The sequence below is a fragment of the Apteryx mantelli genome, chromosome 15, assembly GCF_036417845.1.
Source record: "Apteryx mantelli isolate bAptMan1 chromosome 15, bAptMan1.hap1, whole genome shotgun sequence".
NCBI classification, from domain to species: Eukaryota; Metazoa; Chordata; class Aves; order Apterygiformes; family Apterygidae; genus Apteryx; species Apteryx mantelli.
In genome coordinates this window covers 16,181,084-16,192,726 of record NC_089992.1, presented here as the reverse complement: position 1 = coordinate 16,192,726, position 11,643 = coordinate 16,181,084, and the positions used below count along the sequence as shown (strand labels likewise).

Sequence of the window (11,643 nt, the reverse complement as noted above, 5' to 3'; positions counted from 1 at the left end):
TTTTTGAGTACTAGTAAGTGATGCTTTCTTCATAGTTCACACTTTGTCTTTTGTGGCTGAACAAAACAAGACATTGAGGAAACTTCAAAAATACTGGGCCAAGCTGATCCTGTTGCTACATTTGCTCTTAGTTGGACAACAAAGTGGTGGATGTGCAGTTCTGCTCTGCAAAGTGACTGTGGAACCGCCAGGACTGCCTGGTTGGTCGCTATGATTTGCACGTAGAGCAAATCGGTCCAAATTACCTGTCCTGAAAACTCACGCTCATATCAGAGCAAGCTGAATTCTGCTCGTTTATTTATGGCACCTAAGGAGGGTGATACATGCCAAACTACAGCTTATGTCGTGTGTACACACCCCGTTTTTCTCCCGAAGGCTCTGGGGTTGTGGCAGTCCTGGCGGCGGTGGCGCAGCGCCGGGGCAGGACCCAGCTCGCAGGCTCCCACGGCGGTGAGCTTTGCAGCACTGGCAGGAACAAAAAGCAGTAAAAACTTGCTCATCACTGAAGTCAGCAGCTCTCACAGTGAATGCAAACAGGGGCCAAATCTGCTGAGTAAGAAGATGCCTTTTTACACGGTAACTTTAGAAACCAGAACTCTGCTCTAAGCAGACAAAAAGGAGCTTAGAGCCAGGAGACCGCATTTCCATACATACCGCGAGCACGGTGTAAAATAATGGGTGAATCTGAAAGCTTCAGTGATAATGACAGCATTCGACTTTATGGCATTTCCTATGCAACTTGTTCACAGGGCTGATGAACGCTTGTTGCATTTCAGCAAGCCGCAGTTTGGGGCGCAGGCAGCATGCACCTTGGGGCTGGCTCCAGGCAGGGCCGCTCATCCTCGGGGGCCGGCCAGGCGCTCCTCCGCTGTGCGACGTGGCCATCTGGAAGTGGTTTTAGCGACGCTGGAGCCAGGGGGCTGCAGGAACTGCAGACAAAAGGGCATGCCGTCGCCGGCTCGTTCCCATCCGCCACGTGTAGCTCAGCCTGCACGTGCGCGAGCGCAATTTCCATGCAGGCACAGGGATGCTCTGGCGAAACTTTGTCGCTGCCCCTGCTCTGCACACCTGCCTTGGCCCCGGTGCCCATCGCGTGGCCGGGGCAGCCAGCCTCGGCCCAAACCCAGGGAGCCCGCGGCACTGCTGGCAGCGAGGTGCTGCTGGAGGGAAGAAGGGCCGGGCACTGCTTTATTTGTTATTAATTAAGGTTCCAGGCTGTGGCAGCCACCGCGTGTGCTGGGCTGAGCTTGCTGCTCACCGATACCAGCGGAAAAGGGATATTGGGAAACGCCGTATTGCCACCCTGAGCCACAGACCTGGGCCTTGGGCCCCCTCTTGTTTTTCCCTGATAGAAAGGGACGGGGGGAGACAAACCATAGCAATTATCAGTATTTTTGGCACAAGCTTTTGGGAAAGTTTTGTCCAACTTCGCGTTTTGTAGACCACGTTTTCCAGGGGGCCCTGGGCTCCCGCGCGTCCCGCAGCGCCTGCCCTGGGCCGAGGGGCTCGGCCGGAGCCCCCGGCGAAACGGTGGCGGCGGCGGCGGCAGCGGCAGGCTCGGCCGCGCCGTCCCGGCGCTGCTTCTGTGGACGAGGGTGGCCGGGAACCGCCGTCGGGGCGGGGGGAGCTGCCGTCGCGGCCGGGGCTGCGGGCAGCGACCGCGCCGATCCGCGCGGAGGCAGCGCGGGGGTCAGGGCCGCCCCGCCGCGCCCGGCCCAGATGGCGCCGGCGCCCCCGGCCGCGGCCCCCCCCGGCGGGGCATTGTCCGCCGCCGCCGCCGCCCCGCGGCCCGCCCCGTCCAGCCGCGGCCCTGCCCCCGCCGGCCCTGCCCCTCGCCCCTCGCCTCCCCAAAGGCCAATGGGGGCGAGGTGCGGCGAGCAGGGCCGGGACGGGCGCGCCGCGGCCGCCCCGTCCGCCCCTGTCCCCTCCCCTCGCCCGCTGACCGCCTCGGCTCGCCCCGCGCCGCGTCCCCGCCGGCGGCCGAGCATGCCCGGCGCGTCCCGCTGATGGCGCCGCTCCCCCGCCGGGCGCCGCTCTGGGCGCTGCTCCTCCCCCTGCCAGGTGAGTCCCGCCGGGCCGGGTCGTGTCGAGCCGAGCCGAGCCGAGCCGGGCCGGGCCGGGCCGGGCACCCCGTCCCTGCGCCGCCGCCGCACGTGGTTTTACTGATGCGGCGGCGGCGGCGGCGGCGGCGCCGGGCGGCAGCGCGGGGAGCGCGGCTCGACCCGGCTCGGCTCGACCCTGTTCGGCTCGGTCCGGCTCGGCCCCGCGCGGCGCTTTGTTCGCGCGGCGGCGCCGCGACGGGGCGCGCGGCCCCGGGGGCGGCGGGGGGACGGGGGCGCACGCCGGTTAATTACCCCCCCCCCCCGCACCGAGGCAGCGCGCGATCAATTAAGCGCGCGGAGCGGGGGGGCCGGAGCCGTCCGGGGGCGGCGGCAGCCCCCCGGCGCGCGGGACGCAGGGGCTCGCGGGGGCTCCCCGTAACCATCACCCTTTACGGCTCGCCCCGCTCCGCTCGCGGGACAGGCTCCTCGGATCAGCGGCGGCTCGGGCGCCGCGGCTCCCCCGACGGTGCCGCTGAAGCCCCGCCGAACCGCGGCCCCGGCACCTGCCCCGGCCCCGCGAGGGGGAGGGGGGACGGCCCGGCCCGAGGCCCCGGCCGCAGGGGCTCGGCTGCCCCGGCCCCGCTTCCTCGCGCGCTGCCCCGGCTCGGGCGCTGTCGGGGCGAATCCCGGAGCGCTTGGGGGCCTCGTGCGCTGGCCGGACTCGAAGCCGCAGCGCGGTTTTCTCTGAAGCCCCCGGGCCGCGGCGTGACGTGCTCGAAGGCCTCGGAGATGGGAGTTTTGCCCCTTGCTGTAGGTCCAGCAAGGCTGCTCGCGGGCCGGGGGCGCCTCGGTCACGGCGCCCGGGCGCAGCTGTGCTCACCCGGGTCCCTGCTCTCTCCCGCAGGCGTGTGGTGCTTTAGCGAGCTGTTCTTTGTGAAGGAGCCTCAGGACGTGACTGTCTCAAGGAAGGATTCGGTGGTTTTAGACTGCCAGGCCCGCGGCGAAGCTCCGATAACTATTACGTGGCTGAAAAACGGAGGCAAAATATCTGAAAGTGAACGGATCTACACGTTATCCAATGGCTCGTTGTACATCAGCGAGGTGGAAGGAAGGAAAGGAGAGCCGTCTGATGAAGGACTTTACCAGTGCTTAGCTCTGAACAAGTATGGGGCCATTCTCAGTCAGAAAAGTCGCCTTACGCTAGCAAGTAAGTCCCGGCTCCCAAACACGGGGCAGCGATTCCCTGACCAGCACACAGCAGTCTCTTGTTTTGGTTGCGTATCTGAGCAGACAGATTACAAAAGCAAAGGGAAAGTCAGTTCTGCCGGTCGCTCGTTTCTTTTTCAGCGTATTCAGATAGCGAGCAAGAGCTGTCCGGGCCCTGCCGACGTCAGCGGTGCCTCGTGGGTCGGCTCCCCTGGGCGCAGGGTGGTGACGCGCGGCTGACCTGGCCTGGTGGATGCCGTATGCCACGTTACCCACACTCTCAAGTGCTGTTCTTGCAGCCTTACAAGGGTTATCTCCAAATCTGGTCTAGAAAAAAAGTTTTTTTCCCCTTGTTCTGTAGCTTGGTGTTGTGCCGATCAGTCTTGGGGCTATCGTGAGCCAGAACAGTATGATAGTGGAGACTGCTGTCTTTGGGAGGGGGCAAGGGTTTCTGCTCAGCTGAGGATTAAATTGCCAAGTCCTTGCTCTTCTGTCGCAGGCGTGCGGAAATGGGTGCCGATCCTTTGGGAACCGTTTCATGGTACTCTGTACCCAGCCATAAGGGTCTGTTACTTGGTGCCTCTAGGAGCTGAGGGTCAAATTTGTAAGGCAGTCTAGGCACCTAGGGCTAGAGGAACGGTGAGTAAAACAGCTGCATGTAAGTGCCTTTGAGGCTTTGATGGTCTGACCCCAAGCGTGCCTTGCCCTCAGTCCTCCCAGCGTCCTTTAACGTGGGAACGAGGGGTGCGTGTGGGAGCCGAACGCCTGCCTCTAGCCATGGTGGTGCCATGGGGCTTCGCCCACGGGCTGTGCAGCACTATTCCTTTTTACGTCCAGAAGCAAACTGAGTCATTTCTAAGAAGGACTGTAACACAGAGCGTACACAATCTACGTAGTCCTCTGGTGTTCCCTCTCTAATAGGACTTAACTTAATCTTATAGGAAAAGGTTTCCTTTGACCTATTCAGCCTTGTTCTTAGTGGCAAGTTGCACTGAACTGTGGCATCTCTATGGAAACTTGACATGAGCTGCAAATTGCAGGTTTTACCAAATTCAAGCTGAAACTAGTTAACACAGTTGGCACATTTGCTCTCATTGAAAATGCCTGGATGTTAGTACTTTCTGTGTGTGTCTGAACAGATTACAATAACTGTCCATAAGGTGTCACAGGAAGGTGTGAAATACCTTGTTCAGTGAGCCAGAGCTTTGGGCAGTCGAAAACCAGTCTAGAAGCAGGTGACTCCGAATAAGGGATGTGTTTTCACATGCTGCAAGAGGCGGATTTCCGAATTCTCCATTTCTAAACACCGGCTACTTATTACTTCATACCATGGCATCTTATTCATGTACAGGATGAGTAGACCAGACGGTTCTTGGATATTTCTGACTAAATGCTAAGAAATGATGTATTAATAATGCTGACACTTAAATTGTTGTCATTAGGTTTCAGAGTGTCAGTGCCATTAATAAACAGACTGAAGAAAGTCTTTCTTAAGAGGATAGGAATCTTGGTTTTTAAAAATATAAAGCAAAGCAGTGGAGGATGGATTCTGTGCGTAAAACTCTTTGAGCAGAGAATATTCAGGGACATGCGATATTTGAGGCACTGTAGGACAGGTTCTGTGTTCTAGATTTCGGAGAACTTCTAGAACAGTACAGAACGCCACAGTGGTGTAGCATAATAATAAACTCGTACCATCTGTTTTTATTCAGACACTACTGAACTTTTATAACTGTTTGTTTCTCACATAAACATTATTTCACCAGAAAGCTGGTGTTGTTTTGCTTTGGGGGTTGTTTTTTTTGGGAGAGGGGGATAAATGTTAATGAAAGATTTTCACAAAGGGAGAGTTGTGACCAATGGATTGCATGTTGTGGAATGACATTCTTGTTTTGCAGCCTCTGCATTTTTTTTTTTTTTCCCCTGCAAGACTGTGACAAAAGGTTTCTTTTTATTTTTTTCTCTTGGAATACTTAAAAGGTTTCCAATTTCTGTTGGAGAAAACTGGAAGAGATAGTGGATCTATCATGATCACAGTAGGTGTTGCTGACTTAGAGATTAAGTGGTTAAACAGTGACCAAACGTGAAGTTAGCCTGGGCGGCAGCCTCTTCCTTTTGGTCATACTCCAGTCTGATCGGGCTCCGAATGTCCTGTCTTTTCTGTAAAACTGTGAAATGAGGCAGGGATTGGTATAGTTATATTTTGAAGCCCACAAAACAGAGATGCAAAATCAGTTTTGTATTCTATTTTCTACAGTTGTTCTCCCTCCTATCATGATATGATTGAACTTTGCAGACATTTTAAATGAATGAAATTAAAATCTTATGGGGATTTTTTAGGCTTATGATTTTGTTTAGAAGCTGTTGTCCGTTGCTGCAGAGACGAATTACCTTGTGGCCAGGGTACAGAAGGAACTATACATATTAAACAGGTGGAGAATAGGCATTAAATGGGCATTCTTTCTATGGAGGAAAAAAAGCAAATGCTCTCCTCTGTCTCTGGTAGCAGCAGGGTGCGAGGATGTGCTTTTACTCTGCCTAGTCAGAGCTTTTGCCAGTAAGCTTATCTTTTACTTTGGAATTGTAATGTTTAGTGTTGCATTTGGAAACCAAAAACTTTAATCTGTCGAAAAGTTTAAGATTTGAACACACAAGGAGATCAGGTCTTGGTTTCTAAAGTTAGGAACTGGAAGCTGAAGGTTGCACTCTTGGCAAGAATTCCATTATTCATGTGCAAATTAAGAATTCACAGGGTTAAAAGGTTAGAAACTGGCCAGGATGAGGTTTACCCTTGTGATAAAGAGCAGATGACCCTCATTCATTGGCCAAAGCTTTTATGTAGCTCCTCTGCAAAGTTAGTGATTGCCATGAATTGTTCTTGAGGAATGCAGAAATTCAAATGTGAGCAGGCCTTTCCTTAAGTGTCACTATGGAGCCTTATCTCACGAGCACATCAGAGTAGGTCTGCAGGGACAGGGTTCCTCCCCAGAGGCCCCAAGGCTTTGCTTTCCTGTTGTTCATCCATGCACAAAAGAATTTGACTAATTTAGGGCTTTTTCCCCCCTGTAAGATCCCCCTACTTTTTTAAAGGAAACTGTGGAGCTGAGGTATTACTTAGGTAAAAATAAATATTAGTTTCAGTACGCGCTTGTAGTTGCTTCCAAAGCTGGCTAATTGACCTAGGGGGGAGAGGAGGAGGTTCCTGTGCAGTTCTTTGTAAGGCACCATGTGGGGGTAAAACGCTGCTAGTGAAGAGAAAATGACTTATTCAAAATACAACTTATTGCTGCTGCTAGAAGAGGTCTCTTTTACCAGAATATAAAAGGAATGTGGAATATCTGAGCATTTTTTGGTACAAGTTTGAGTCAGTCAGAAATGAATACTCTGAGACTTTTGTACTTCTGCATTTTTGAATTGGGAATAAAAGTTTGGACATAGAGAACTAAGAGTCTGTCTAAAAATAAAGCTGGACTTCCAATAAACTAGCATTAAGAAAAAACGGGAAAGAGGGATGATGTTCTGAAGTGAGTAATGCTGGCTTTGGGTAGTGATTGGACAGGATGCTTACTGTTTATTTCCTTTCCACAAAAAGTGGAAATTGAAGCCTTAAGATGGATGGATGGGATATATACAGCTGGTAGGAACATTCCTAGATAACCCTTTCTCCTCTCCTGGCTTGGCTGAATTGATCTTAATGTTTGGTTTTCAAAGTACAGGAAACACAAGCCCAATCTCTCACGCACCGGTCCCTGCATTACACAGGAATGAAAGGTTATGCAAGCAGAAGGTTTCTTGGGACAAGGCGTTGTTAACATGTTCCTGGGAGAGAAGCTGTTGGCACGCTGCATTGCAGTCCCTGAGCTCAGGGATTTTTGCACATAACGGAGTATACTTTGAGGAGGGTTTGTGCTTTTGCTTACCTGCTGCAGCAGTGATGTGACTATACCTTCCTCTGGTCCCATTACAGTGTCAGCTATTGGTAACATTTATATTTTGATACCCTAATAACATCTTTTGCTCTGGTTTTAAACATTTGATTACTTAAGAGTGCATCCAGCTGAGCTTTATGCTGTAATGTGACAATTGCTTTTTTTAGCACCAGACTGTGCTTGCTCCAGCTGTTTGCTCACACTTCTGTGCCGTCCCCTTGCCTGTGTGGGCACAGCTGCATGTGCGGCTAACTGAACAGGGAACTGATCTGGGTTAAAATAATAGAATTAAAACAAAAGACGGTGTTAACCCAAATGAGTTCCCTGATGCGGCATTGATTGTGCCGGCGTGACTGAGAGCGGCGCCGTGGGGGTGGGAAGGCTCGGGGGGGGGCGGAGGAAGGCTGCTGGAACGGGTGCTGCCACAGAAATAGGGGTTCATCAGGCTATGGCCTTTATGGACCGTGCCTGTAGGCAGCAACGGTGCCCTTCCGCTGCACGTTTTTACAAAAGAATCTCAGATTTTCGTTTTGCTTTCAAATGAAGGGATTACTAGCTGTGGTATAACCCGCTGTAGTTTTCATTTTGTATGGAATCTGTCACTTCAGGTATCGCCCAGCTGTTTATAGAGCTCCGTAATATGTTTATGTTAAAAAGCAGCGGTGTCATTATGCGCTGGAAGGGGGCGGGAGGCGGGAATGTTTCCTGACTGAGGTGGGAGTGAAGTGGCAAATGGCTGCAGGAGACAGTGGTCTTGCTTCAGCAGTGATGCACCACTAGTGTGGCCACCGGCAGTGTGAGGAAGCCCTCATCTTGGGTTTTTACAAATGCTGCCTCACTGCTATGGCTTCGTTCAGCTGATGCGAGCATCCCAAGAGGAGAACCCCTGTCTGAGCTGCGGGTCGATGGGGCCAATCCTCGGTGCCTTCGATTCTGATATTTAAAGCAGGAGGACGAACTTGGATGTCCCAGCTGGCAATGCCAGTTGATAACGGTAAAGAAGAGCAGTACACTTTTTGTCCTTTAACTGAGATACACTGAAGAAATAAGAAAACAGGGAGATGTTTGCCTTTTTTCCTCTCTTTTTTTTTCTTCTAGAATTTCCTTCTAGAGCCTCTCCGGACATCCTTTGCCCTGAACCCCTGCATCACATTTACAGAAGAAATTTTCAGCATCCTTTTAAGATGTAATCACCAGTTAGTTTTTTGCACTAGGACATTCCCCATTCTTTCAGCAGTGACTGGTCTATACTCGTAACAGCTCTTTCACAGGCTAATGGTTGGGTTTTTTATCCTTGCCAGGGCAAAAAATGTATGAAACTCTACTTAGTGCACATGAGCAGTGTTTGTTTCTACTACCCAGTCACCAGAGCAGTGGGCTTTTTATGGGCTTCCTCAACACTTCAGTTTCAAATTTGTGTTGACTGTAATGCCACACTGAGCTGTTTTATGCCCTTGCTTTTCTTCTTAGCTAGTAAGGCCAAAGCTGTTATGTTTTTGGGGTTTTTTTAACCGCTTTTTATCACCTTAACTTTATAATGTATAAAGTTTTACCAGCTTCTTTTTTTAAAGGAGCACTCCATCCTCCTGGCCTTGTGCTCTGTAGCTAATAAAGCCTTCACCTCCCGGAGAAATGTTGAAGGAAAGCACGGTGCCGTGCTGGCAGCTGGGACTAGAGGCACTCTTCTTGCCTTCAGTATGTGTGATTGTTGCACTAAACTATGAGATTTTTTTTTTTCTACTTGCAAAGCAATGTACTGCAGCAAAGGATGCTGCTCTGGTTTTGCAGTGTGGTGCTTTTGCTTCCCTGTCTCCCCCCTCCCTCTCTCCCTGCATTTCTTAGTGTAGAAATTGTTGAAAGGGCATTCAGTAAGGCCCCCTTTTGTCAGGCAGCTCTGATTATCCTAAAGAAAAGGATCTCACTCTGAGCAGTTGTCTGCCTAGAGACTTGTTGTCACGTCTTCACAATTTAACAGCTGTGGCTATTGATGGTGTGCAGAACAATTTAAGACAATGACAAAAGAGAATCTTGGAGGAAGAATTTAAAAGTTACTAAGCATTTTCCTACAGAGACATGGTCATTTCCGTTGTTGGACACTTTTGTGTTTAGTTTTGGGGTGTTTTCCTCAGCATTTCTTATTTTTCCACATCTTGTCTCCAAAATTCTGGACATAACCTTTTGTTTAGTTTTGCATTGTTTTCTTTTTTTTTTCTGTTCCATCAATAGGCCCAGCTGTTAAATTGGGATTGATTACTTCCAGTCTTTATAACTGGTAATCACCACCTAAGTGAAAAAGTAATCAACAATGTGGAGTCTCCACATTTTGTTGAGCAAGTGTGGGTTGTATGGTCAACATTAGTTACTAGGGTCAACCTCTACGTAGCTTTTAAGCAGCAGCATATCTACATTTTTAAGTTGATTGTCTCAACAATTGAGTTAGGGAGAAAAAACATCAAACTAGGTAATCTGTGTTGGGCAGTTTGGGCAATCTTAAAAATCCTGCATTTGTACTGGAAACATTTTTTGCCTTTTCTCCCCTGTGTGGGTAAAATTGTTACTTTTTTATATAGAGAGATAAACAGGAGACACAGGAAGGAGATGGATATGAAACCACCAAAGTGTGGGAGGGTTTATCTATGATTTAATTAATGAAATTTTCATAACATCCTTTTATGTTTTGTTTTTTCTATATATAAAAGATTCAGAGGGAGGTGGCCTTCCTTATATGTTGGAGGAAAATGTAAATAAGCAGTACTAGACAAAGAGATTTTCTTTACTGCTTTTGTTATTTCGATGTTTCCCAACTCAAAAGCTAATTCTGTGGGGGGTTTTTTCAATGAAATAGAATTTGATCTCCTCAGGGGAGGGGAAGTGCCTTTTTCTTTGTGAGGTTTTACCCCTTTTCTTTTTAACAATGTGAACATTCACGAAGGCAAAATAAACTAAGTGACATCTGGATAATACAATTATCATCCTGAGGCCCTGTCCCGAGATGCTTGTTTCTTGGTTGCCTGTTTCTGCTGGGCTGCTGGGAGGCGGTTTCGGACGCGTCTGCAGCGTGGGGGAGCACGTTCTAGATGTCGCGCCCCTCCAGGTGCACCGAGGCCTGCCACATGCTGTGGAAGTTCCCTTTGATTCTTCTCATTACTGTAACCCCAAAATGACAGAATTTGCAATGTTCATATTTTACAGGGAAGAGATTTCAGGGTGACTGAGTCTTTTGGTGCTGCTGTTGCACTAAAAGGCTTTTAAAACTCCTGCCAAGGTCAGGGGATCGCACAGATCTGAGTCTGGCTGATGGAGAACTCTGTCTGTAAGTTTTCCAGTAGCTAAACTGTTGAGGAAGTAATATTCACTTTTAGCCCCAGTCATTTATTGTAGCAACTTTGATACTGTTCAGTAAGGACTTTCTCGTTTACTTGAGTGAGAGCAATATGAGAAATGAAATACTGAAAATAAACATGTTACAGAAGATGGGGGAATGGTGAAAACAAGCCTTATATCTAATGCCAAATGTTACTGGAATTTTATCATTAATTTGAAGCAAAAGTTGTAAAGTACCAGGATGCTACCTGACACTTTTTGGAAGGGTTATTGGGGATGAGTGACTCGGTACTGGGGAGGGGGAAAACCAGCAAGGAGTGCTGTTATTTAATCTTTTGTAACCTTGGTCCTCAGGTTTGCAGCTGTATAAGCTGATTTCCTCTTCTGACTGAAGCAGTGAGAACACTTGTTGCCCTAAGTTATACAAAAATGATCTTACAAGCTTGTTTCTGCAAGTAAGCAATGTCTTGAGGAAAGAAATGACTTGTGGAATATGGAATAAATGGAAATGAGTGATGTGCTGATTGCGAAGTTCCAGCAGAATTGAGAACAGACAAGAACTTTCATTATAGAACTAAAAAAAGGGTAAAACGTCAGTACGTTGAGTTTCCTGCAGTCATGAACATGGAGACTTGTGGGGGTCCCAGGGCATGTGGTGCACTTGCTGCCCCAGTCTTGCCATGGTTAATGCAGGAAAGAGCATGAAGGAGCGAGGGACCATCCCTGTCTTACACCTCTGTGGTTGTGGGGAATTTGTTTGTCTCAGGTGATCTTGAGAAATGAAAGGAAAGTAGAAAACAAATACAACCATAATGTTTCCAGCTGGGAAGATAGTCCTTCCTGACACTAAATCTAGGGATTGGCTTAAAACAATGAGCATGCATAAGAAACAACTAGGTCATCTAATTTGACCTTGTGTAACATAGACCAAAGAATCTTTTTCTCCACCCCCCCAAAAAACCCCACCACCCTTAACAATAACTTGGAAAACTGAAAAATCAAAGAGCAGGTGATGGAGCTAAGACTTCTGTTTTACAAATATGTGCACAAATGATTTATAATGTGCAAGTGTGGAAGTCCTGCCTTTGGATAGTTCAGTAGACACTAAGCAACTTTCTCGATGGCCATTTTTGAAGGGACAT

The 11,643-nt window shown here is 49.4% G+C and overlaps 1 protein-coding gene across 1 annotated transcript in view; it reads left to right on the top strand.

The window, feature by feature from the left end:
• The first annotated feature begins 2,006 nt into the window (after positions 1-2,006).
• PRTG (protogenin) overlaps positions 2,007-11,643 on the top strand; it is an 83,759-nt gene continuing 74,122 nt past the window's right edge. The window contains exons 1-2 of the mRNA XM_067305796.1: positions 2,007-2,061; positions 2,947-3,249. Coding sequence (XP_067161897.1) covers positions 2,007-2,061; positions 2,947-3,249 — 358 coding nt within the window. The remainder of the gene's footprint in view (positions 2,062-2,946; positions 3,250-11,643) is intronic.